The following is a 25,066-nucleotide window of genomic DNA, read 5'->3' on the forward strand; positions in this document are numbered from 1 at the left end:
GTCGGGATTTAAACATGCATCTGAAATAACAACCCTTGACTCAGTGGGTGTTGCTGACTGTATGACTGCATTTTTTAAGAGTGACATGTTTAAAAAACATTTCAAATAGATATCTAAGACAAGCTGAGGTTGTCTTATTTCGCTGGGGCAACTTGTAATTCCTGGTTATATCAGTCTTTATTTTCAATAGGGAAAATTAACCAGTACCTAAAAGGAACAAAACACTTTTTAGTTACTTATGAAACAGTCCAAACATTAAGTTCAAATTATAAAAATAGTCTTTTAATATAAACTATTCAGTGCATAAAACAAATGTACAAATCTTCAATTTTACACATTGATTAAAACAAAATTAAGCATGTTAAACATCAATTAACATGGTCATGTGAGCTAATATAATTAGTTAAAGTGATCTGCATAAATAGGACTGTAAATAAATTATAAGTCTTTTTTCTCTGCCTCCAAACATCCTTGGAGGGAAGGTCGTTGTAGTTTATTCCACAGTGGACGTCTACTTGGGCCATCTGCATCTGTGAAGACAAGAGGAGTCGTTTAGTTCACGCCTCCTTCACCCTGCATGAACCTGCACTCAGCAGGAGTGGATGTTGACATTCATCCTGCATAAATAGCTGCTAGGAATAACATTTTACTTTATACAGCATCTCTCTTGTGTTTTAGTCATCTTCATCTCAAAATTTCTGTATTTTCTGTTTGGAGACTGGCTTGTTATATGTGTAATGATACTTTCCATTGCAGATTAGTATATCTGAAAAACCCATCATTAGTCAGACAAGCCTTGGAGACATGTGCCATTTGCTGTGGCACATCATTTCAGCTCAAACAAACTCTCACCCATCTTTGCCCATACTGGGCTAATCACTGTGGCAGTGATAAAGATGGCTGCTGCCGATGTGAATCTGCTCGCTTGCTGGAAAATGGGGGGATACTTTTTGCTGAACAGAAGCATTTTGGTTAGCGGTAAGTACATTCGCCCTCAAGGTTTTCTGTAAGCAATTCCCAATAAGATCTAATCAAACGGGCCATTTTAAACCAAACCATAATCATTCCCCAAACCAATTATTTTTATTGCCTGAACCCAAGGAAACTGTGACTGAAATGTAAAATTATTATCCAATGAAGCTTTCTGGGAGGCTAAATTCTCCCATGAGTGCCTGTTGATAACTTCCCTTATAGATAAAACCTGAACAGAGATGTCCCAGACTAATTTGCATACTGTTAAGGCCCCTCCCTGGTCTACCTGCATGATGCCTCGTCAAAGCGTTGATGCTTGTGGGCACAGATAGAGGAGTTCACTTGACAGCGATGGGAGGTTCTTGACTGGAGTGTTGGCTCAGTTCTAGGAAGACAGTCACAGCGTTCCACGTCTATCTCACAATCTGGCATCCACGAACTGAGCGGAAGCTCTAAGAAAGACAAAATAATGAGGTAATTTTAGAGCACAAGCAAAGTACGACACAATTAGCTGAATCACTGTATTGTCACAGGGTTATACTTTGATAATCACCTTGCTGAAAAATGAATTTACAACTTTGATTTAAAAAACTGGAATTATGTGTAAAATGTAAATAAAATCTTAATAATAAATAACCCAGATTTTACTCACAAAAGAGCACAGAAAATATATCAAATATTTAAACTGAGTTTAAAAATGAGTTATTTTAAGAAAATATTAGCTAATCCATCCGGATTGTTATCAGTGCTCATTTCAAAAGCCTCCATCTCTGCTGGTGTATCTGTGCATTAGTGCCTCAGGAATTGTCAGTTTGCACATCTGAAATGTACTTTTAAGATCCACATATGCTCCCATTGACATCATTCCTCTCCCAAATATCCATCAGCTGAACTCATCACTTTAATGACCTTTGCAGATTGTTGTTAAAAGAAGAGTGGACGCTAAACAGACATGGTTGCGTTCCCATTTTTTTGTGATGTGCTACTGCATCAATTTCAAAATAATTTAAACTTTTTATGTATTTATGTATTTTATGTATGTTTAAAAGTTGTTCTCAGTTTAAACATTTGATAGGTTGTCTGTGCTGTGAAAATATGGGTTTGGAAAATTTGCAAATCATCACATTCTGCCTTTATTTGCATTTTACAGTGTCCCAAGTTTTTTAGATTCGATGTTGAAGTACTAGTTCACACAAACAGAGAATTAGACCTTGTAAGGTGGGATCTCATGCCAGTCCCGTCTGTTGCTTACAGCCACACATTTGATCCTAACAATGGAACTATTTGAAACGACAGGAACATGTTTGCATACCCGGTGTACTGGAAGGGTAAGGTATGCATCTTTCAGACGAACAGTCCCAAATGAATCCACTGGCACACAGTCTCTTGGAGTCCTCTGCCTGTGACAGCTGGCCCAAAGCACAGCTGCAAACAAACAAAATCACTTGAAAAAGAGGAAAACAAAAGATCAAACAGATTCAGCTGAGAGACACGAGTGGGGTTTGAGACTCACCCATTGCCCCTGTGAGGTTGAGCGTTCCGTCGTATTATTGCAGGCTCCAAACACTTGCACTCTGTATGGTTCGCAACTTTTACTAGCACAGGTTCTGGTACAAACTTGAATGGGATTACACTGAGGACCTAATAATATAAAAATACACACACATAATCACAAATATGCAGGTTTCACTGACTGACTGATGACAAATCGTGGTGTAATTAAAGGATAACTGAAAAGAAAATCTCTTAGTCTTCTGAGATGTGATCACTTACAGTTTTATTGACATATTCAGTAGTTGTGTTTCTGCAGGTGACGCCCTCTTGATTGCAGCAGCCACTACATCTGTCAGCAGCAGCAAAACAAGTAAAGTGAAATGTATGCACCTCCAAGTACGCGGACTGAGCACCTATCATTTTTCTTGTTTGAAGATAGTTCTTCATGTCTAAATGATCATAAAATATAACAGGTATGGAGGACCAAAACTGCCAAAATGAAATGGATGTGCTAGTAAATGCATCAGAACATCAGCAATGTTCTTGGAGAAACAACTGTTGGTGTCCATCAGTCTGGGAAAGTTTATACAGCCATTTCCAAACAATCTGACGTCTGCCATTCTACAGCTAGAAAGATTATTCGCAAGTGGAAAACATTCAAGATTGTTGCCAATCCTTCCAGGAGTGGATGTCTCAGGACACTGAGTCCGAGGTCAGTTACTGTAAGGCACGGAGGCATTTTTGCAGAACTGGAGTCTAATTAACTCCTCTCTATACAGTGTTGGGGAGTAACAGAATACGTATTTAAAATACAAAATATGTACAAAAAAATACAAAATAAAAACTGTATTCCTTTACAGTTACCATTTAAAAAGGTGGTATTCAGAATACAGTTAATTGTTGAAATAAATGGATTACATGGCGGTCTTTTCCTGTTTCATAAGGCTATGCTGTTGAGGTAGGTTAGCAGGGCATAGCCTTATGAATTGTTTTTCCTCCAAAACAATAAGTTCAGTTAGAGCAGTCTTTCAACGCCTCTCTCTCTGTCTCTTGCTAGCAAAGCTGACCCAGATAACAAAGTAAAGCTAGTTGTCAGCTACGAGCCCGACACAGTACCCAACGTATTAGCCAGAGGTGCCTTTACTATGGTTCGGAGCCGCGGACCTGTTTTATATACGCGCGGAATAGTTTTCTATACGAGATCGCTGCAAACAGTGCAGGCTTACCTAATGTCCACCTACTGTTACTCATTTTATATTAAGATTTAAAAATGTAGTTGGTATTGTTAAGGCGAATAACCTTCAGTAATAGTAATAAATCACACAGCAAGAGTACATTCATGTAGTTGTAAAATACTAATATAATGATAATATATTAAGTAATCCAAAGTATTCAGAATACGTTACTCTCATTAAGTAACGTACCAGAATACGTTACAAAATACATTTTGGGCCATGTATTCTGTAATCTGTAGTGGAATACATTTTAAAAGTAACTTTCCCAACACTGTCTCTGTATAGAGATTTGAATGTGAAGCGATCTGTCCAACATCTAAAAGTTGGATCAAAAAGGGTTATGCAACAGGACAATGATCGCAAGCACAACTCTATAACAGAAAGGATGAAAAAGAAAAGTGTTGCAGTCAAAGACCAGGCCTTAACCTGATTGAAATGCTATGATGAGAACTACACAAGTCCTGTGAAAACCTTTCAGTTTTTTCAGTGTATACGGTGATGATCCCTTTTGTTATTGGTGTCATTTCTGGATTCATGCTCCATCTTAAACAAACCTGTGGACAGACACACAAGGTGGCTTGAAGAACACTGAGTGGTCGGTGCCCAGCTCCTTAGCCACGTCAACACAGGTTTCCCTGGGCATGCACTGTGTACGCTGCCACTCTTCGTCTATGGCTTAATAGGAAAAATGCAATGTTTCAATGCAAATAAAACATAAAGCCTTGCACATTACACGAAATATGTAGATATCAACCTGTAAGAATCTCCAAGCTGTAGGATTCAGCAGCAAAGCGCGTGGAACGGTGTGACCCCACTGAGAGAGGAGAAGTGAGGGTCTCTGGCTGCTGTAGTCTAAGTCGACACTTCCACAGTTTCCAGTCAGGAAAGTCTGCGAGTCGTAGCAGCTCATCCAGGCTCGAGGACGACCGCACCTTCCTTTCCCACTGTTGGATTACTTGCTGCAATGACAGACATTCTATTTGAGATCTTTGGTTGTTTTGGGATGGAGGTTTTAAATCGATCCAATACTGGGCATTTATATAGCTTAAATAGGTACACTAGATCTATTAGGAGGAGCGCACAAGTATGATTAGAGCCACCTCAGTGATAAATGGAATTTCTTATTCAGCAAGTTTAATTAAGACACCATGCTTTAAAAGATAAAATACAGGTAGCTCCTTAATTTTGTTTTTATTTATTTATTTATTTAATTTTTCTCATTTTTGCCTCACTAGTGTTTGAAGTGCAGACCTGGAGCATCAGTTTAAGGGGTTTGACAAAAGTTTTGGAGTAACTGCTTGAGGCTTACAACCATTTTTAGAGGCTCAAAACGAAAGTACTAGAATTTAAGGATTGAGTTTAATACTTGGATGAAAATCCTTTGCAGTCAATGAATGCTTTAAGACTGGACCCTGTGAACATCATCATGTGCTGCATTAGGTCTTTACTGAAGCCACCTTCAGTTTCTCCCTGTTTTGGGGTCTTTCTGCCTTCAGTTTTGACTTTCCTAACTGCCAACCAGATGGTTGACTAGGCCACTGAAGAAAATCCAATTTTCCCATTATCCTTAGTTAATCTTGGTTTCATCTGTCTAAAGAATTTTGTTTCTACCAGAACTGATCAGGCTCTTGTAGATGTTTTAAGGCAAATTGTGTATTTAATGTTCTTGAATGTGACCAGTGGTTTGCATCACATTGTATTCACACTGCAGTTACATTTATGAGTCTATTGATTGTGGACTTTTTTCCTATTCAAGTAACTTCAAGGTAAACTTCAAGGTTAACCTTGGGTTTTTTGTACTACAAAGGTAGCTCAGTGTTAGACACCATGGTAATGTATGCTGCAAATCTAGATTAGAGATCAACAGGTATGGATTATTCAGTCACCAGATACTGATTCGGTTTTTCAGAGAATGCTGATACTACAGCTGATCTCTGTGCATGAATAGTAGGAGGGTCTACAGTAATTCATTAGTGTCAAATGTCTGTGTTTCCCTGGTGATCGGTAAGAAACATATATTAGATGAAAGTTACCAACTTGGTTTTTTCCCTCTGTTTGCAAACAATTTTACAACAACTAATGTTGTTCTACTAGAAGAAATCTATTATCTTAAACAGAGCACCTATTTGCAACCTACTTGCTGAATTTATACGAAATGCATATGTAGACTAAGCCGACATTTGAATTTTATTTTTATAATTTATTCTGTACTCCAACACTAAGCCTGCCGCGGAAAAAAAATGGATCTGTCTTTCAATTTCATTTAATGAAATACTTTCTTTTAATCCACTAGACAAAGTCAGTCAATTATTCAGTTATGTTTTAGCCTCTTAAAATTGGGAACTATTCATAAAAATGTCTGTTAATTAGGAAAGTTTTGTAAAATTCCTTGAATTAAAGGTGACAGTCTGCACATCTTGATTCTTTGATGTAAAATCCCCTGTAGTGGTATACGGGTGCAAAACTGCAACAAAAATGAATCTTTGCCAATAAATTATAGGAGTAACTTAATTCTTTTCACTTCATGTTTGGCAAAGTTTCATACTTTCAACTTCCGACATCTTGACAGTCACATGGGGGTATAAGCAACTTTTAGTGAACAATGAAGGATTTCCTGGGAAAATCCCATATGCTGATCATTAGCATGTTAGCCGTTTCACCGTTAGCATTCTACAAAAACACTGCCTATCCTGTATGCACATCCTTCGAGAGCTGCTAGTGTGGCGTCAGACGCACTGGGTTAAAAAACAACCAAATGGAGCATAAAACTAAATTCAGTAACAGCTGCCACAGAATACTTGCTTGTTACATTTCCCTGCCTCTGAAGACTGCTTAAAGTTTCCTAACTGTGCTTCCTGTAAGCGGTTTCCTTGTTAACCATTTAAGCCCATGTTGGCCAACATGCATATGCCAGACTTACATGAACACTTTTTTTGTTTGGAACTCCATAAACAGCTGTGACTCAAAACCAAAACGCTGTACGTCATGCCACCGCAGAAGTGATGATGTTGACAGAATAAATTGAAAATACAATGAATAAGACATGTGAGTAACCTTTTATGAAACACAACCAAGTTTTTTTCTCACTCCTCGTAAATCCTGTAAAGGATTACAATTTTTAGCGCTCTGTTGTTGTGTTGACATGCTAAAATAGAGTAAAACACTAAAGAGCAGAGGATGTGAACTACCCAAGCAGGAGAAAGGAGAGAGTTGAGTTAAAATTTTGGAATTCCCCAGTCCCATTTTTTGTGGGGTGTAAGTCAAAGCGTGACACCAGATGGTAGGTCTATAACAGGGGTGGCGGCACGGCAGGATGGATGGTCACGGGCTCCACAGTGCTCGGTTTATTTCCTCTGGACGGCTATATGGATCGAAACCCTCTGATGGGATCAGAGTGTTGCAAAAGAGGAGGGTGGGGCAGGTTTGCTTCTACTTAAATGTGAAAGACGTCAACAAAAAAACGGGAAGGGACAGAGAAGGAAGATGGGAACCTAAAAGAGGCTGAATTTTTTGGTGTGGAAATGACTAGTGATGAAGGAAATTATGTAAAAAAAAGAAAGAGTTAAATTATTTTAAAAAAATCCCTCAAATGTAACTACCATGTTAGCTGCACATTTACAATTGTGGTTTCAGCTGCAAATAAACATGTTCACATGTGAATTTAATGGGATCGCAGTAACTGTGGCAGTATAAGTTTGTAAGGCAAAAACAAGGACGAAAGAAGGAAAGAAGCAGCAAAAAAAAAAAAAAATGAAATGGCTCACTTCAATCAGCTGAAGTTACAGATCAACTTGCACTTTTTCTCACAGACGTTTTACATGTTTTCATAGTTTAGACAGAACATAAACGTACAAACGTGCCGCACTCACCCTGTTTGCTTCCTCCCTGTGTGCGCTGTGGCCCACATGTATCCAGCTGAGCTCCACCACTAGAGTCACCAAGCAAGAAATTCTCCACAGAGTCCGTTTCATCTTCATCATCATCCTTTGACGTTCTTTCTGAGGAAGCAATATGATCTTGGTTCCTTATGCTGCTGGCAGAGAGCACTTAGAGCTGGCTGCCTCTCTGACTCGGTTTCCCAGACCAGCTGAGTCCTTCAGACCACACACAAACACAAAGTCCTCTCAGACCAGGTATGTCCAAAACAAACTCTTGGTCTTACAGACAAAAACTAGTGTGCGTGAGCCAGGCGTAACCTGTCACGGCCACCCAGACACCCTCAAGCCAAATGGAGAAAGGGGGTGTTTAAAACAAGCACCTCTTCCTGTTGAAGCTTTAATAAGAAGTTGAGACGTCCAGTTAAGTGCTGAGGCTATTACAAGTTAAACCTTGCAAATTACCTCAGACAAAAAGAAAATGAAGGTTATCCTGAAGACTTCTTATCAACACACTCTGTTTTAGATTCAAGGCCGATGATATGCTTAAAGGCCTGTGGCTGGATAAACTAAACAAAAACCTCTGTGTTCAGACTTCTAGGTTCCTTGTAACTGCTATGTTACAGTATCCGTATTGAAAATTCTCCACTATCTGTCTTCATTTCTTCCTGCTGTGGTGTTTCGATGCCTCTTGAGTTCCAGTAGGCTTGAATGCCTGTCTTTCCTTCACTGCTGCCGGTCTTGCAGCCTCAAAGTGCAGCTTTTTATGTTCCTCGTGTTCCCGTTTTCCCTTTTTTAATGTCCGTCTGTCAAGTGATCAAGTCCCCTGCCTGTTAAATCCCCCTACCAATGTCCTTTCTTCTGAAGCTGCCAAACCACACACAGCCAAAGAGCAACACCATGTGTTTTAAATGTGATCCAGACCGCTATAACATGTAAGGGGAAACAAGATGCTGGCACCACCCCTGTCTCACAGACACCACACCCACACACCCCTCCAAGCCCATTTGTCTTTGAATGTAATCCACTAGCAACATGTGTGCTGTGAGGACATATAAATAAAATCAATTATTTGTATGACTATGGATTGCTTTGAAGACTTTCATGTGGTTTATTAGGTTTTAACTGGGCACAAACCAGTACATTTAAAGAATCTCACTTTACTTTTGTTAAATTATTCCCTTATAAAAGCAGTGATCCTAAGACAAGAGCACATGCTAAGCGTCCCCCAAATTATCATGTTATATTATGCTAAAACTTTTATTTGTGATGTTGAGAGAGATGAGAAGGCAGAGCAAACTGGGAATTGAAATTGTGTTTAGATGTTTGTGGAAAATGAACCTCAGACGCTGGCTGAGAAGAGACAGCAAGAAGGGGAGAGAAGTAGGAGCACAAGGCTTGCAATAATGTACATTTTATTTAGCATAGAAACTTTTATTGTGGTTAAATTTGGACAGAAATGCTGACAAACCAGTAAAATAACACGGATGATTCTTATAGTGGTCATTGATCAAACCTTAAATCTTTCACTTTCATTTCCGGCACCAAAGAAAGCACGAGTACATCTGAGAAGAGCATTTACACATGGCATCTAGTCTATTAATCTGCTATGACTATGCAGAAGTCACCACTCATGTCTTTATATTTTGCCAGGAAAATGGGAAATAGGTGCAACAATTTACTGAAACATATTTATACATACATGGAAATACAGTATAAGGCAAATCTAACAAGTTTGAAGGTCAATTTGTGCTTTAAAGCTTTCCAAAGATGGATCAAATGAAAGGTCAGATACATCTCTAAGCTCCTGTGTCAGGTTTTTCTCCTATTTCTTAAGAACATGACTTTCTGATACTACTCATTTCCTGTAGATAATTTGCCCAGTTTCTGCAGTTTGTTTCAAGGACACACTGCACATCATGCTGATACCTCTTCGGAAATCACCTTGCTGGTACATAATTACTAATTTCTGTCTGTCAAACTATGTTTTCTTTGGCATTTTTCAGAGATTCAGCTACAAAAATGGGAATAAATTGTGTGTTTTTGTGAGAGGCTGCTAGTAACAAAGTGCCAATTTAAAATAGGTTCTTTGTTAAGTTGCCTGTTATGTGTAACAACAACACTGGCTTATCTCTTGAATGATTAATTGGTCAGTATTAAATGGCTTTACAAAAAATAAAACAGTCAAGGAAGTCTGGAGAATTGTTGGTTCAGACTTTGGAAGCAAAATATAAAGAAATGAGGTGTGGCTCAAGACTTTTGCACAGTGCTGTAACTCTCACATAAATGATAATGATTGCCCCCCGATTGAAACAGCTCCACAGGTTGTTTGTGCAAACAGCAACCCTTTGAAACACTTGACAGTGACCTGTAGTGGCCATAATAACTCTGGGAGTGTTATAGAGTTACTCTCAGTTGAGTGAGGAGGTCAGGGTAGTCTATCCATTTCCTGTTTCAAACTGATAGCCAGTGTCTCTTCTTACCATGGCCACTGCATTACTGTAACCTTAACTTCATGTTAAATGATTCAAACCCTGCTACTTTGTACCAAAACACAACGAAGTTCTTACAAGCATATTTCCTGCTGTGGTCATTTCATGTAACAAGTTTAATTTAATCACACATAAATCAAAGATTAATAAATAAAAACAAGTTCTCAAAAACTAAACTTTTCCCATCTTTATATGATTATCCCAAACTAAAACCACCTTATGTTTTTTCTGTAGTAACAAATGTTTTCTGAGGGGTAAAAGAGTGTCAGGATATGGTGGTCAAACAGAATCCCTGATCTTGGATCTCCAGTTTGGAGCCCTCTCAAAGCCATTTCTGCCATTCTGGTAGTCTCTGAAAGCTTCTCTGATCTCGTCCTCTGTGGTCATGACAAATGGACCTGAACAGCAGACACAACACGAGTGTTACATCACAGCTGTGTTACATCAACTATACCCTAAAAACACAAAGCATCTTTTTTTGTCTGTCAGTGACTTTGTGCCGGCATGGAGGAAAGGACACCAATGACTAACCGTGTTGTACCACAGGCTCGTTGATTGGTTGTCCAGCGATCAGCACAAAATGGGAAACCTCGGAGCCCTAAGGAAAAAAACACAAGAAGAAATGAAGTAATATTTGTTTGAATTTAAAGTGGACAGACTAACGTTTTTCACAATTCAAAGTCAGTAGCTCCCCGCTTAGAGATAGGGACTAAAGACATGTTCACCAATTGGTAAATGGACTGGTGCTTTAATAGCACTTTTACTACAAGTCTCATTTACAAGGCACTTTATTCTAAAGCTTTAAGTGCTTTCTACCAATCACACTGCATGAGGAAAGATCTAGGGTTCAGCACCTTGCATCTTGACAGTTCACACTAAAAACACCTCACAAAGGCAGAAAAATCACCACTAGAGCTTCTTCGCAAGCTCCTTTGACTACGATGACCTGGATGACTGAGAACCTTCACAGACACCACTAGATGACATGGGGGTGGAAAATTCCCATAGCATACTACTGGTGAAAGACATTTTTCTAACCTTGTTTTCAAATTTGACACAGTCTCCATCCCCAAACACCACAGTGTGATGAGGCTCCACCTGCTGCTGCTCCTCATCTGGGCCTTGAAAAGAAAGGGAAGTCCAATATTCCAGGCATGATATTTGTGAGCGAGTAAAAGCAAAGCACAAGTTCAGCTGCGTGATATTTGTATCTTTTACCGTGCTGCAAAACAATTCAATGTGATGATCTCACGTTTTATACTGATATCAGTTTATATATTTTTGCTTTGAGTAAAGGTATTCATACTTGTTTTAAGATGCCTTAAATGATCTCAAACATATTATAAGTTTGACATATTGATAATGATAATAATAATATTTGTTAAATTCTTCATTTATATTTCTAAATGTGACAGTTTCCCAGCATTTTGCCACATTAATCCCATTTTTTCTTATGACGAATGAAACTGAGTACACATTTCATCCATAGAATTGTACTTCGCCATAAATCATGTACAGAGCAACACAAAATACAAATATAAGTGATTAAGTTTGTGGCTTGTGAGTCGAAATAAGCATCATTAGCAACAAAGAGTAAATTTGCCACCTCCATGTTTCAGCCATTTACACTTTCAACCTGCTTGAGCAGTTTGTTCGCAACACCAACACTAAATGCTGAGAAACACAGCCAATCCCACTTGTGTTGGATTCATTCATCAAAGCCAGCTGGTGCTGATTTGGGAGGACTGCCTGTAGAGTTAGAGACTTTAAAATCAAATAACTTCTTTAATCTTAGAACTCATTTTCATCCTCTCGTGTCATCAAACATCTGCTCGAAATTACAGCCAGTCTGAGAGACCCTGCAGTGTAACAATGGAGCAACTGAATCATAATGAAGGATATTAAAAGGGAAATTCTGACAGAACACAACAGGTTTCAACAAACTAACAAAGCCTCTGAAAATGAGTTCATTCTCTGAGAGAGTTTGTTCGCATGTGAGGGGAATTCCCTGATCACACCATGCTGTTCAATAAGCATGAAACAATATAGTTCACAGACCAAACAGGAATACTGACGCAGCATAAGAAGCCAAGCAGTGAGATGGTGGTATTTTACACACAGGTGCACTATTATATTTCCAGAGATGCTGGATCACCTGCAGTGATCTAGTCTAAAGAGATCATAGCTGAGTGACAGTCGATATCCATCAAGCTGAAAGGAAGATGCAGCTGGACTGAGATCACACACATTTTTGTAACGTTGATAAGGCCCCAGGACGAGCGAGGAGGGAAACCAGTGCACAAATCCAAACAGAGCACTACCCTCGAAAGGCTGTCTGCCTGCCAGCAAGCTCACACAAAAATGACCAGATCAACTTTCAGAAGAATTCAGGTGGAGCACAACCAATCTCCTTACATTAATCTGAGCTGTTAAACAATAAGAAACAATAAAATAGGTATTAGGAAAGTAATAATTAGTCAAATAAAGAAGAAACTTACCAACATGAGTGGATCCTGATAGTGTGTAGATGAACGTGGTCCAACCTGTCAAGCACAGAAACATCATATCTTAAGTACAGGCGTAATAACAAAATAGGTCAATTGTTTTAAAAGACAATTCACCTCCACCTGAATTTATTGTGTTTTTGGACATTTGTAGGCATCGGAAAAAAGGTTGTTGACACTGACATAAATTTAATTTAATTCACAACTTCTCAGTTTTAACATTTGACAGGTCATTTATGTTTTAATGAAATAAAGCCTTATAATTATTTGCAGATGCATTTTGCTATTTACATTTTGTGCTGTGATCTAGGATTTGTATTTATTTATTTATTGGAAAAAGGAACATATGAAAATTTGAAGATTATAGAATACCAAGTCTCAAAGTGGTATCATGGATAGAAACAAGAGGCTTTATTAATCATGGATTCAACCTAATTTTTATTCTAAAAAGTCTTATTTTAAAAGCCAAACATTTGTTTGGAGTTTGTTTTACTGTTGCTTTAGAAAAAAGTAGTTTGAAACACTTCTTATATCCAGAAGCATTAGTCATTGTTCTGTCTCTTTTACAAATATGCCAATATTCAACACAGCCTGTGGAGAACACAGTCCCCTCCTGGCAACAACACTGGAGAACCAATAGTTCAGTAACAGACGGCGTCATTCCCAGAGTGACCACAAGATGTTTATGTAAGCATCATCAAAGACATGATTAAGAATTTTATTATTATCAACTCATGTTAGAGAAACTAGTTTCTAATTTTTCCTACCTTGAGGGACAGGCTGCACATGCGTGGCCTCTGCCTGCAATTTGAAGTCCAGGTATAACGTCGGAGTTCTCGTGTAGATCTTGGACTAAACAAAAGAAAAAGGAAACAGAAAAAGAAAACAAGAGAGAGCAAGACAGCAACAAGGAGAGTTACACAGTTATTCTTTTGTTTGAAGATATAAAATATTTGAGTATATTTGAGTAATTGTTAAACAGTTATTATATTTGCGAGTATTGCACCGGTACGTGTTACATAGGTGCCTGGTGGAGTGCGATGTGGAGTCAGCTATGGTAAATTAAGACTAGTCTTAGTCTTAATTTACCATAGCTGACTCCACATCGCACTCCACCAGGCACCTATGTAACACGTACCGGTGCAATACTCGCAAATACAATTTCTTACAGCACATGACTGAAAACACAGTTTTTATGAGTTTTGTATTGCAGTTTATCAGCTGCATAGCTAACTGCTGCATATTCTCTTTCTCCATTGTTGTTATCTGTAACAGGCAGTTGTTTTCAACAGAAAAGAGCGCTACACCTCCTGCTCAACATCAAACAGCAAGCAGACATTTTTAACAAATAGCTGGTGAAGCATGTGAGGATATAAGATTCACGCATTTCCCTCAGACGTTAGTAGAGACCCAGAATATTGCCAAAAGCAAGCAAATACTGGTCAGTTAACCAGAAAAACAATTCCACTGTAATAATTATGTTAGTCTATAGTTCAGACACATGATTAGTGCTTTGACATAAATGCATTAAGATAAGGAAAAAGTCTCCTTCAAATGTGAATGTCATCACATTCATGTAGTACTTTGTTTATTTATGTCTTACTTTGAGGGACTCAGTAACAGTCATAGGCTACATTTTTTCCACTTTGGTCTCTTTATTTTTGTTCCAGATGTGTATTGTGACATGGTTGCTGTCCCAAGAAGGCTGTACTGTAAACAGCTATTAAAAGTGTATTGTGAAAACATTTACAAAGTGTGGGAATAAAACTGGGCACAATTAAATTTAAACTAACTTGCCGGTTTAAAAAAATAGATACGATGGCAGGAGACCAAAGTGATGAGCTTAACCAATAAATGTAATGTTGGTGTCATTTGAGGCTTTTAATGCTTTCTTTGAACTGTTCTTTTTACACAGCACACATCAGAGGATTTAATGTTACCAGCAGTAACCTTGTTCATCACACACACACACACACACACACACACACACACACACACACACACACACACACACACACACACACACACACACGTATATCACAAGCAGCAAACTGTTTCCAAGTCCTTTTACTATGGCCTTGGGAACTTTGATCATTTCTCACTATACAATCCCTCACTGTACAAGTGTGTAATATATTGTATTATTTAATTTCGTTTGTTTAGTTACTTTTCTTACTGTCGTGAGGAACACTGACAACATAATGTCTTCTGGTATTAATAAAACATTCTGATTGTCGGTATATTAGAGTCCACATACATGGATGAACACAAACACATACTTCAAACAACTAGTTGGATCAATTTCCTTCACTTTCAGTCTTACATTTAACCTAAAATGTGTCAATAGTGCCCACTTCCTTAAACAACCTCCACATCAACTTCCACCGATGTTCACAAAAGTATTAGAACAAGCACAAAGGCAAACCACAACTAACTAACAAGTCAACCCTCACAGCGCCGAACAATCTGCTTCTTATTTGTAGTTTCCTCTTTTCAGACACTCACTCTGGTCAAACAGTGCAGTAACAGGCTCCTTCCCCTATCCTAGATGCACACACACACCCACATACTGTTTGTAGGCTTTTCCTTTTTGCCTCAAGCATCCAGCAAATGAGCAATCATCATGAGATCAGCAGCTAACAGGAAACTAAACACCATGCCCAGTTTTAGGGTGGTAGTCTGATAGACTTGGTAGGACAAAGGTTTTAGTGACATCAGATCCCTGCAGATGAATTACAAAAACAAACACACATGCACACACCTTTGCTCCTAAAGCTTCTCCAGATATCACAGTGACTGCAACTCCTCCCTGGCTGGGTTTGGGGATATCTGAGCCTTTAAGCTCCTGGTACGCAGGTTCCACCATCTTTTCTTGCCTTGACAGGTTAACCCACAACTGTAAGCCCACTACCGGCTCCTCTGACATGGGCATCTCAGCATGGACCACCCCCCGTCCTGCAGTCATCCACTGGTGGACAAGGAGAAATAATTCACATGTACAAAAGACACACTCACAAATGATGTGCAAGCATGTGTATGATAGGACTAATGAAAAGAATTACAGTTTATTATTGTCTGTTTGAATTTTGTGTTTGGATTAGAGGTGGGCTGGATACTATTTGCATTTCAATGGTTTGGTGTAGGGCCTAACACGTGTGGATGGTGGTGATCAGCGACTGATTCATCACTTTGGAAAAAACAGCTTTGAAAAGCTGACAGTGGATGTTGAAATTTTGTACAGACATAAATCTCCCTGAGAGGATGTGTTGAAACCTTGGTGATCCCCTCATTTTTGGTCTGGTGTCACCAGTATGCCAATGTGTGTTTTTTAGATAGAAGAGTGTGTATGTACACAAATAATGAAATATAACTTAAACTAAGTGCAACTATATTTATTGGGTTCTTCTAGGCGGGTGTCCTGTAATACTGTTTGACAGCCACCTAAACAAAAAAAAAAACCCCAAAAAAACACCCACACAGCACAGCCCAGAAGGAACTAGAACCACTGATAGACTTTGAAAAAAATTGCAAATTTAGATTGGGAGTCTCTCCTCATCTCCTTTAGAAATTTGAGCTCACAACCTTGTTTAACTATATCTGCCCACTTAACATTTATCTAAGAGTGTTCATCATGCAGGTTTTTATTTATCAGTTACTTGATGTAAACTGGAAAATTAAAAATGTATAAATGTAGCAGAAAATTAGTACAAACCCTTAGGAAATCCCAGAGAATAAAATTTGAAAATTAATAATAATAATATCTGTTATCATTAAATAGGTATGAAATATCTGTAACTTAGAACAAAGCTTCTGGTTTGGATTTAAAAAATGAGTCACCATCTAAAATCATTACGACGCTCCATCGTATCTGAACTTAACCCAAGAACATTCTCAAACATTTTCTTTGCTGATCGCTTCTTCACCTCTTCCTCTAATGAAAACCTGCTTTCATCTACATAGTCTAGATTTTCAGTTAGGACAGGCAGGCGTCTGTTTGAGCATCTGCAGCTCCCACAAGAGCCAACTGAGGGTGCACGGGGTGGGTTAGAACAAATCCAGCTGAACGGACTAAACCTCTGCTGCACACTGAAGCTGAGTCAGTGGGCTGTGTTTGTGTGAATATTGCTTTACTACTTTAAAACAGAGGAAACATCCCAGAGGCCACAATATCCAATTAGTGTGAGTGCACAACATTGTAATGCATATGTAATGAGTTTTGTGAGGATTCATATGCTCTCATAAACTTAAGTCTTGTTCTACTGTTGAAGCCTTACTGCATAGGTGTCAAACTCTGGCCCGCGGGCCAAATTTGGCCCGCAGCCTAATTACATTTGGCCCGCGAAGCCATACCAAATTACTATTAGAGCTGGCCTACTGGTATTATACAGCTAATATATATATTGTTTAGTATTAAGCTTTGCTTGTTCCATATTCAGTTTTCCAGCAAAACTTATTTGAGTCCATAAGAAAAGAGTCATTCTTATATCTGGAGGAAGTTTTTTTTTCAATAAATATTATTGTTAGCCCGCGACTTTGTTCCAGTTTTGAATTTTGGCCCACTGTGTATTTGAGTTTGACACCCCTGCCTTACTGAATCCAAATATGAGGCTATAGTCAATAGAGGCTTAGCGCAAACACTGGATATACTGGGAAACAGCTGTGCTTGGTTCAAAATCCACATATCAGTGCCAACTGGCAGCCTCTGGGACTGGAAAATTAAGCCACTGTGGGAGTGAAAAAAAAAAGAACAGCTACCTGAATGACCACTTGAGGCTGTCTTGAAGAGTGAATGAATCCATAAAATCTCCAGATTTATAAGGGCTATATCCAAGTTTGGTTTTGGTCTCTAAAACTAATTTCCCTTTTTATGACAACTATAGAGTGTTGATTTGTTAGCACTCTTGTTTAAATTGTGATAAAAATATTGAACTTACCAAATGGAGTCAGCTAAAGTCTTAGTTGTCTCTCAAAACTTCGGCATTGCTAATTCAAATGGCTGAAATATACCACGTTTGGCATTGGTGGAACATTTTAGTTGAATCATCGGAATTTTAGTATTTTCTTTGACTGTTGCACTAAGTAGTTGGTATGTACGGTGGCTGGGAAGTGCAAAGCGCAAGAAATTAAAAATCCGTAACAAATTAAAAATCCACAACAAATTAAAAATCCGCAACAAATTAAAAAACGGCAACAAATTAAAAAACGGCAACAAATTAAAAAACGGCAACAAATTAAAAAACCGCAACAAATTAAAAAACTGCAACAAATTAAAAATCCACAACAAATTAAAAATCCACAACAAATTAAAAAAAACGCAACAAATTAAAAATCCGCAACAAATTAAAAAACCACAACAAATTAAAAATCCTTGACGGAAAGGGATTGTCTGAAATACCGGAAGTGACACAACGATTAGCCTAATAGGGCTTTTGGAGAGTGATGTCACGAGAGGGGGTGTGGCCAGGATTTTTGGTTGAGGCGCCATGTTTCTGGGCCGAACAAAGCGCTAGTGAAAGAGGAGCGAAAGTACACGGATAACCCCAGCTATGGTTCGTACTTGCTGTGCGGTCGGTTGTAAAGTTAGATCGCACGACCGGCAAGGGAATAAGGTTGAAAATGGTTTATCTTTTCATTCTTTCCCCACCTGGAAGCAACATGAGGCAGCTCATGTATCGGATGTTACCAAAAGAAGGCGTCTAGTCTGGATAGCAGCTGTGAGATGAGCTGATATCCAGTTCTCTTCCATCTCCAAATATCTGTTGGTGTGCTCCAGACATTTTCATTCCGGTAAGTTATGGATATGTTCATATCACTCTTTATCCAGTCTTTTAAGTCTGACATCACTAGCCGTGTCTTGGTCAAACTCCGCTGCAGGTCCATAAATCACACGATCACTGTGGCATCACTGAGTGTTGAAAAACTGTCTAAAGTCTTTCATCTGTAATAAAATGATCAGCGTTCTGCTCTACCATGTGTAACAATTGAGTTTATCACCCAGGCATCCATGAAAACGAAATTAGCAGGAAGTTAGCTCGCTAGATTCCATCTAAATACAATATAGCATGTCCTAACTGAGGGATTTTGGAAACAAATTCTATACAGCACAAGACTTAAGAATATTTAACAGGAGCAAGTTTCATTTTTCCCTGGTTTTACTACCACACTGTTCACCAAAACGGCAGCAAACCTTTACTGTCTTATCCAGAAGGGTCACCTCTTCACCCTCACATGGAAGAAGTAATCTGATTGGCATGGTGGTATGTTTGAAGCAGGTCCCTTGTGTAGCGCTGGAACCCAGTCACGATGTTTCATCTATTTCATTGGCTGGTTTGCTGCAATAATGCCAAATTAGCAAGTCTATAAATAGAACGTAGTTCTGCAAAATCACTCATTAGGATGTTTTTTTTTTCTAATTTGCTATGACCTCAGAGTGCATCGAAAAGAAAACTAATAGGCTATCTGGTCTTTAAGTGACGGTGTGACAAATCCTGCTTCCAGGCCTAAAGTAGTCTGCGTTTAATATGGGTTTTGTGTTGTTAACATGTTTAAAGTTTTGTATTGTCTTCTATTTAATCTCAAAAAACTCCTAAAAACAGTAAGTGATCACTGTTGGCCTCCCTCTGCTTCTATCACCACTAATCATTTGAAAGCTCAGTTTTTAAAACCTTACGATGTAGCTACAGCCCAGCCCATGCAGCAGTATATGAATGACTAATCCTATTCATCCTTGTGGATGGATTATCTCAGTTGTTCTCCTGGCTGAAGTTTGGTCCGTTTACAGCATCCTGCCATGAGATTACATTTGTTCCTGACCACCGAGAATCCTCACGATAACTTTTATCAAGTGGAAAAAGTTAGAGTGTTTATATATTGCTCACATAGCTGTGTCGCTAGCCGTCACGTAGCACATCATTATACGCCAGCTAGCCAAACTTCAGTAACCCTACAAACGTCACTGCTGTTTAGTTTTCTGTCTTCATTTATGTTGGAAGTGATAACAGAGCTGTACGTTTGAATTTGTTTCCAAAATCCCTCAGTTAGGACATGCTATATTGTATTTAGATGGAATCTAGCGAGCTAACTTCCAGCTAATTTCGTTTTCATGGATGCCTGGATGATAAACTCAATTGTTACACATGGTAGAGCAGAACGCTGATCATTTTATTACAGATGAAAGACTTTAGATAGTTTTTCAACACTCCGTGATGCCACAGTGATCGTGTGATTTATGGACCTGCAGCGGAGTTTGACCAAGACACGGCTAGTGATGTCAGACTTAAAAGACCGGATAAAGAGTGATATGAACATATCCATAACTTACCGGAATGAAAATGTCTGGAGCACACCAACAGATATTTGGAGATGGAAGAGAACTGGATATCAGCTCGTCTCACAGCTGCTATCCAGACTAGACGCCTTCTTTTGGTAACATCCGATACATGAGCTGCCTCATGTTGCTTCCAGGTGGGGAAAGAATGAAAAGATAAACCATTTTCAACCTTATTCCCTTGCCGGTCGTGCGATCTAACTTTACAACCGACCGCACAGCAAGTACGAACCATAGCTGGGGTTATCCGTGTACTTTCGCTCCTCTTTCACTAGCGCTTTGTTCGGCCCAGAAACATGGCGCCTCAACCAAAAATCCTGGCCACACCCCCTCTCGCGACATCACTCTCCAAAAGCCCTATTAGGCTAATCGTTGTGTCACTTCCGGTATTTCAGACAATCCCTTTCCGTCAAGGATTTTTAATTTGTTGCGTTTTTTTAATTTGTTGCGTTTTTTTAATTTGTTGTGAATTTTTAATTTGTTGTGGATTTTTAATTTGTTGCGGTTTTTTAATTTGTTGCGTTTTTTTTAAATTTTTTGTGGATTTTTAATTTGTTGCGGATTTTTAATTTGTTGCGTTTTTTTTAATTTGTTGTGGATTTTTAATTTGTTGTGGATTTTTATTTGTTGTGGATTTTTAATTTGTTGCCGTTTTTTAAATTTGTTGTGGATTTTTAATTTGTTGTGGTTTTTTAATTTGTTGCGGATTTTTTATTTGTTGCCGTTTTTTAATTTGTTGCGCTTTGCACTTCCCAGCCACCGTAGGTATGTCATATATGGAGGTACCTTGCTAGCCAAGCTTAGCTGGTAACTTATGAACTCTGGCTAACTTTCTAGTCGAAGTCAGTTACAAAAACGCGGCATAAAAATTAAAGGGTGACATCATGATGGCTCTTTCCATCTTTTATGTACAGTGTATGATTTGTTGAACAAGGTCTGAGTTTTTAGCTCAGAGGGAATACTCCTGCCAGTGCAGAACTCCTTATTTGAAACTTTGACCTTGTTTAATATGAGCATCCACCACTTTAACAGTATACTGTATACATATGAAAAATCATTAGAGGTCCCCTTGTAGAAAGCCATACTTGCAGATCTCCAGATTTCAGTCGTCCTGAATGGCCGCAAAAGTCTTCATGCGCTATGCTCCCCTCTAAAAGATATGTTACCTGAAAGACACATATAAACAGCATAATCACCCATTATCAGTATTTAGTCACAGTTAAAATTGAAAAAAGGCATGATTAGACTTTTTCCCTTTTATGGCACCTTTACTAAACAGGTTTTGGCAAAATCCTTTATAAAACATAAAAAAAATTTTCATTAACTCTACCATTGTTTTATTTGCTTCATTAACACAAAAAGGCTTGTTTTCACTTATTTTTAAGCAGGAACTTTTAAAAATATGGACTTTTTTTCAGAGTGGTCAGAGTAGACAGGAAGAGAAGTACTGACAGTAAGGTCAAAAGCTCAAAGGTGAACATCTGTGTAAGAGAGGAACGCTTGGGCTCCCGCAGTGAACTGCATGCGATCTGTCTCCACAGCTGTGTGATTTCAAAAGTCATGTAAGTGTGTACAAACACACCTGCTGAAAGGCATGCTGGGAGTGAAGCCTAGTCCTGTCCACCCACACCAGGAGATTTAAGTCGCATCTGCCAAATCAAATAAAGTTGGGGGAAGTCCGGCAATCTAAGGACAACGTCTGGGTTTTCAAGACTATGAAGACACAAGTCAAGCCTGCCACACTTCATTGATTCATAGCTATGGTAGCAGCTTTGCTGATGTTTTGTGTAAATTGTGATATCCATTCTAGAAAGAGCTTTGGCTACTTCATATTTAATTTGTGTGATCCATAAAACGATTAATGAGTAAAATGCAAAAGGTGAAGACAACATCACCTTTTAGAAAATAATTTGCTTTAAAAAAAATCACATTTAGACCTTCAAGCTTCTAAATGTGGATCACAAATTCAGTAAAAAAATATGCACAAATATTTGGCATTTATTTTAAAATAACCTCTCCCACAAAAGTAAAGTTGCTCCACTAATAGCTGGGGCATTTGGTCATTTCAAAATAGGGGATTTTTTTTTTCTTCATTTGATTCTTTGCACGTTTCCTTGCAAAGCATTCTGGGTAAAAGGTGAGTTTATGCAAACTTTACAGTGGCATGAAATATTAGTGTTTTTTCTACCTTGGACTTTATCTATGTTTTAAAAAGGTCAATCAACCTGAAATAATGTTTGTATAAATGAAGGTGGTACATTTATCTCCTGGGCCTTGTCCTAATGTCACCATCTAGTGACAAAAGGAGGAATTTCACCTGCTGGTGATGTACTAGTTAAACTGTGTGACAACGTTTAGTTGAAAGGTTGACAACTGCAGTACTTTCACGTTGTACATTCATACGCTGCTTTGCAACCTGTTGCAGATTTTGATTTTAAAAATGCAAATTTTAAATCTTTTCTTTTTTTGTCTATTAAGTGTTGTAAAACACTGAAAGAATTCTCATAATTTTCTAAAGGAAAAATACAAAACTGATTGCTCCCCCCCCCAAACAGAAAGACCAAACGCAGGAAGGAAGAGCAGCAAATTCCCAAACTTGAGAATCTGGAACTTGTAAATCTTTGGTCACACACTCACACAGCCTCACCGTCTCAAATCCTCTGTGAGGATGGTCTGGAAATCCCGCTGGCTTGCTCACTCTAAACTCATCCAGCATCAAAAAAGGATCCAGGTTCCTCAGCTGGAAATAAAATATGCAGCATATGTTTGAGGAGTGCTGTTGAGTGCATTTTCAGCAAGCAGCATGACAGCTGAAGAGCGTACCTCCTTTCTCCCAATGCTCCTGCGGACCCGAGCGCCGAGCCCCTCTTCCTGTTCCACACTCAGAACTGTCTTTTGCACTCTCCTCACATTCATCGTTCTGGGGAAGATTTCGGTAGTCACTACAACGTATACAACATATACATAAACATTCAAAACAATGATATAAAACAATACATAACATACCTCAGCATTCACTAAAAAAAGGATAATAATAAGAAGAAAATCTTTATTTTACCCGTGACATGCCTTTTTTATTTGTTGATTTGCTACTTGTAATAACTTTTGTGAATAATTTTCATTTTATATCTATTACTCAGATTTCAACTCTCCATCTTTATTAAAGCACTTCCTTACTCTTAAAATGCACCAGTGTAAGTTTCAGTTCGCCTTTCTTTTCTAAAAAAAAAATATCTGTATTTATTGACTGTAGTGTCTCAAATGACTTAGAAGTCTCAAAGTAAAAAAACGTTTTTAATAGATTATTAATTATTTCATCCTTTAGAAAAAACCTCAACTCTGCTGTAGGCGACTATTCTGAAATAAAATACTGTAAAATAGCAAGATATGACAAAATAGCCCCTATTTCATTCCCCGATTTTTAAACACTTGATTGGGCGAACTGGAGGATCTCAGCTGATCTGGCGCCACTGCGAAAAGCTCATAGAGTCTGACGGCAGTGATCAGCTGATCGGTCAGCTGATCATCAGTTCTCGCTGTCGGCTCGGTCCTGTAACTTTCGCTGTATTCATTTGATACTTCTTCAGACCTTGTTAGGCCTACGCCGTCTCTTTTCGCTCCCGGCTCTGTTGTGTGATCACTTCCTGAAACGATGTCCGTTGATGATTTGAAGCCGATTTGCAGGCTGGTCTGGTGATCACGTGACCAGCAGTCCCTTGTTTTCTGTTCAGTGAACAACTTTAACAACACTGCGTCATTTTCTAGGAAATAAAGGCGCACCGTACTGCATTACCTGCCATGAAAACCCCTTTCGGCAATGTTTAAATGCGACTGGAGAATGACGTTTACAGAAAAAAAGCATACCACGGTAAAGAACAAGCCCGTTCTCACTCTGTGTAGAAGCACTAGCCGTCTACTTCTTTTTAGAGGCTATATCCAGCTCATACAAGCTTGTTAGCTTGTAGTTACACTCACCTGCCGGACAGGAGCGAGTTTTTTTCTGGAACTTCACCTGCTCAGATTGCAGCCTACTATAACAAGCCAGGGGCGGAAGCGGGTGTATGTTTGTGTTTTGGGCGGAGGGATGACTAATCATTTTTCAGCCTTATGATTAAATGCCGCAACGGTTGTGTCCCTAGGCGCAGGTATTTGCCCACTGCGGGCACACGGGGCGCGGTTTTCAACCTCTTTAAACCGTTTCTATCGCCCCCTGCCATCTGGCTGCAGTATAGGTCACAAGCCACAATCATTGCTTCAAACCTGCTCTCCTGCAGTCCTCAAAAATCCCAACAGCAGGTGGTTGAGCAGTTTCGTGAAATATACTGAAGTATCGACTCCTCCCATAGCAGATATTTATGTTCAAGAATCGATTCTCATATTAACATATCAATATTTTAGTAATCTGGGCAAATTTGGATTTTATCAGTAACATGAACAAAATAGAAAGTAATTAGGAATGGTAGGAACTACTTCTTCCCCCCCCCTGTCGTCGTGATACGCAAAATACGGCTGTATAAATGGAGCCGTATAAATTTATACAGACTCACGCGTGTTCGCTTATTTAGTTAGTCTTAAGTGGAGTCGTGTAAACAGCCAATATACAGTCTGTGACATGTGCGGCAACACCACAAACCTTATCAAACACAAAAAAGTAAATTATAATACAGAATATGATGATAAATTTATGATGGACAGGCGCTGCTAGCGCGAGACAGACATCGCTCGCGCTCGCTTTGTTGCAGGCAGGCACGAGTACAGAGGGAGAACGTGGAGCTGTTGGCGGACGTGTAGCAGGTGACGATTTGTCACCTAGTGTAAAATGTTACGCTTTGGGAGTGAGAACGGGTTGGCTCTGCCACCTGGGCTACAGCCAGGGAGCATTTTGAGTTGGTTTTTGGTCAGTTGGGTGGGTTTGCCAGCTTTCAGTTCTTGTTTGTTTTTGTTTTGTGTGTTTATTTTTTTTATCTTAAAATGTGAAAAACTTAAAATGTCAGAAATCTGCTTTTCATAATATAAATATCCTTATATAACTTAAGAAACACTTCCATTTGACTTAAATTTAATATTAAAAAAATATGCATTTTTAAAATAATCTTAAAATGTTATTCTACAAAATGCGCAACAATTTAATTTTTTTTTTAAATCGTTTTAGCTGTCTGTGGGACCC

General features: G+C 38.7%; 2 protein-coding genes across 5 annotated transcripts; both read right to left on the bottom strand.

Moving 5' to 3' along the window:
• Window positions 1–303: 303 nt before the first annotated feature.
• On the bottom strand, window positions 304–8,520 carry vegfd (vascular endothelial growth factor D). Of its 2 annotated transcripts, none has more exons than XM_085272847.1 (8): window positions 7,571–8,520; window positions 4,456–4,660; window positions 4,256–4,370; window positions 2,746–2,815; window positions 2,486–2,613; window positions 2,285–2,397; window positions 1,259–1,424; window positions 304–530 (listed from the first exon to the last, which is right to left on the bottom strand). In XM_085272847.1, exons 1-8 carry the CDS (start codon window positions 7,682–7,684, stop codon window positions 512–514), a joined length of 930 nt encoding a protein of 309 aa, XP_085128973.1. In that variant the 5' UTR covers window positions 7,685–8,520; the 3' UTR covers window positions 304–511. The 2 variants fall into 2 exon arrangements, with proteins under 2 accessions (XP_085128973.1, XP_085128966.1); XM_085272840.1 differs by having other exon boundaries at window positions 4,256–4,376; window positions 7,571–8,518.
• A 469-nt stretch (window positions 8,521–8,989) lies between these two features.
• On the bottom strand, window positions 8,990–24,050 carry pir (pirin). Of its 3 annotated transcripts, none has more exons than XM_085272818.1 (10): window positions 23,875–24,050; window positions 22,723–22,841; window positions 22,547–22,639; window positions 20,985–21,065; window positions 15,334–15,540; window positions 13,340–13,424; window positions 12,567–12,611; window positions 11,107–11,189; window positions 10,600–10,666; window positions 8,990–10,466 (listed from the first exon to the last, which is right to left on the bottom strand). In XM_085272818.1, the coding sequence occupies exons 1-10, from the start codon at window positions 23,993–23,995 to the stop codon at window positions 10,348–10,350; spliced, it is 1,020 nt and encodes a 339-aa protein (XP_085128944.1). In that variant the 5' UTR covers window positions 23,996–24,050; the 3' UTR covers window positions 8,990–10,347. The 3 variants fall into 3 exon arrangements, with proteins under 3 accessions (XP_085128944.1, XP_085128950.1, XP_085128957.1); XM_085272824.1 differs by having other exon boundaries at window positions 22,723–22,819; window positions 23,875–24,015; XM_085272831.1 differs by lacking the exon at window positions 23,875–24,050 and adding an exon at window positions 22,958–23,753.
• Window positions 24,051–25,066: the final 1,016 nt, after the last annotated feature.

This window comes from Mchenga conophoros, linkage group LG1, assembly GCF_057382185.1.
Source record: "Mchenga conophoros isolate Kocher_MC1m ecotype Shallow Benthic linkage group LG1, M_conophoros_male_GT1.1, whole genome shotgun sequence".
Lineage (NCBI taxonomy): Eukaryota > Metazoa > Chordata > Actinopteri > Cichliformes > Cichlidae > Mchenga > Mchenga conophoros.

Bases quoted from the DNA above. Each gene is read 5' to 3' on its own strand.
- vegfd (XM_085272840.1), bottom strand. From the start codon at position 7,684: ATGATGATGAAGATGAAACGGACTCTGTGGAGAATTTCTTGCTTGGTG. The intron at 2,614-2,745 runs GTAAGTGATCAC...TTATATTATTAG, and splicing joins CTGAATATGTCAATAAAACT to GTCCTCAGTGTAATCCCATT. The intron at 1,425-2,284 runs GTATGCAAACAT...TGTCTTTCTTAG, and splicing joins TTACCCTTCCAGTACACCGG to AGCTTCCGCTCAGTTCGTGG.
- pir (XM_085272818.1), bottom strand. From the start codon at position 23,995: ATGATTAGTCATCCCTCCGCCCAAAACACAAACATACACCCGCTTCCG. The intron at 21,066-22,546 runs GTGAGGCTGTGT...TGTGTCTTTCAG, and splicing joins CTCACAGAGGATTTGAGACG to GTAACATATCTTTTAGAGGG. The intron at 10,467-10,599 runs GTTAGTCATTGG...TCTGCTGTTCAG, and splicing joins CGAGCCTGTGGTACAACACG to GTCCATTTGTCATGACCACA.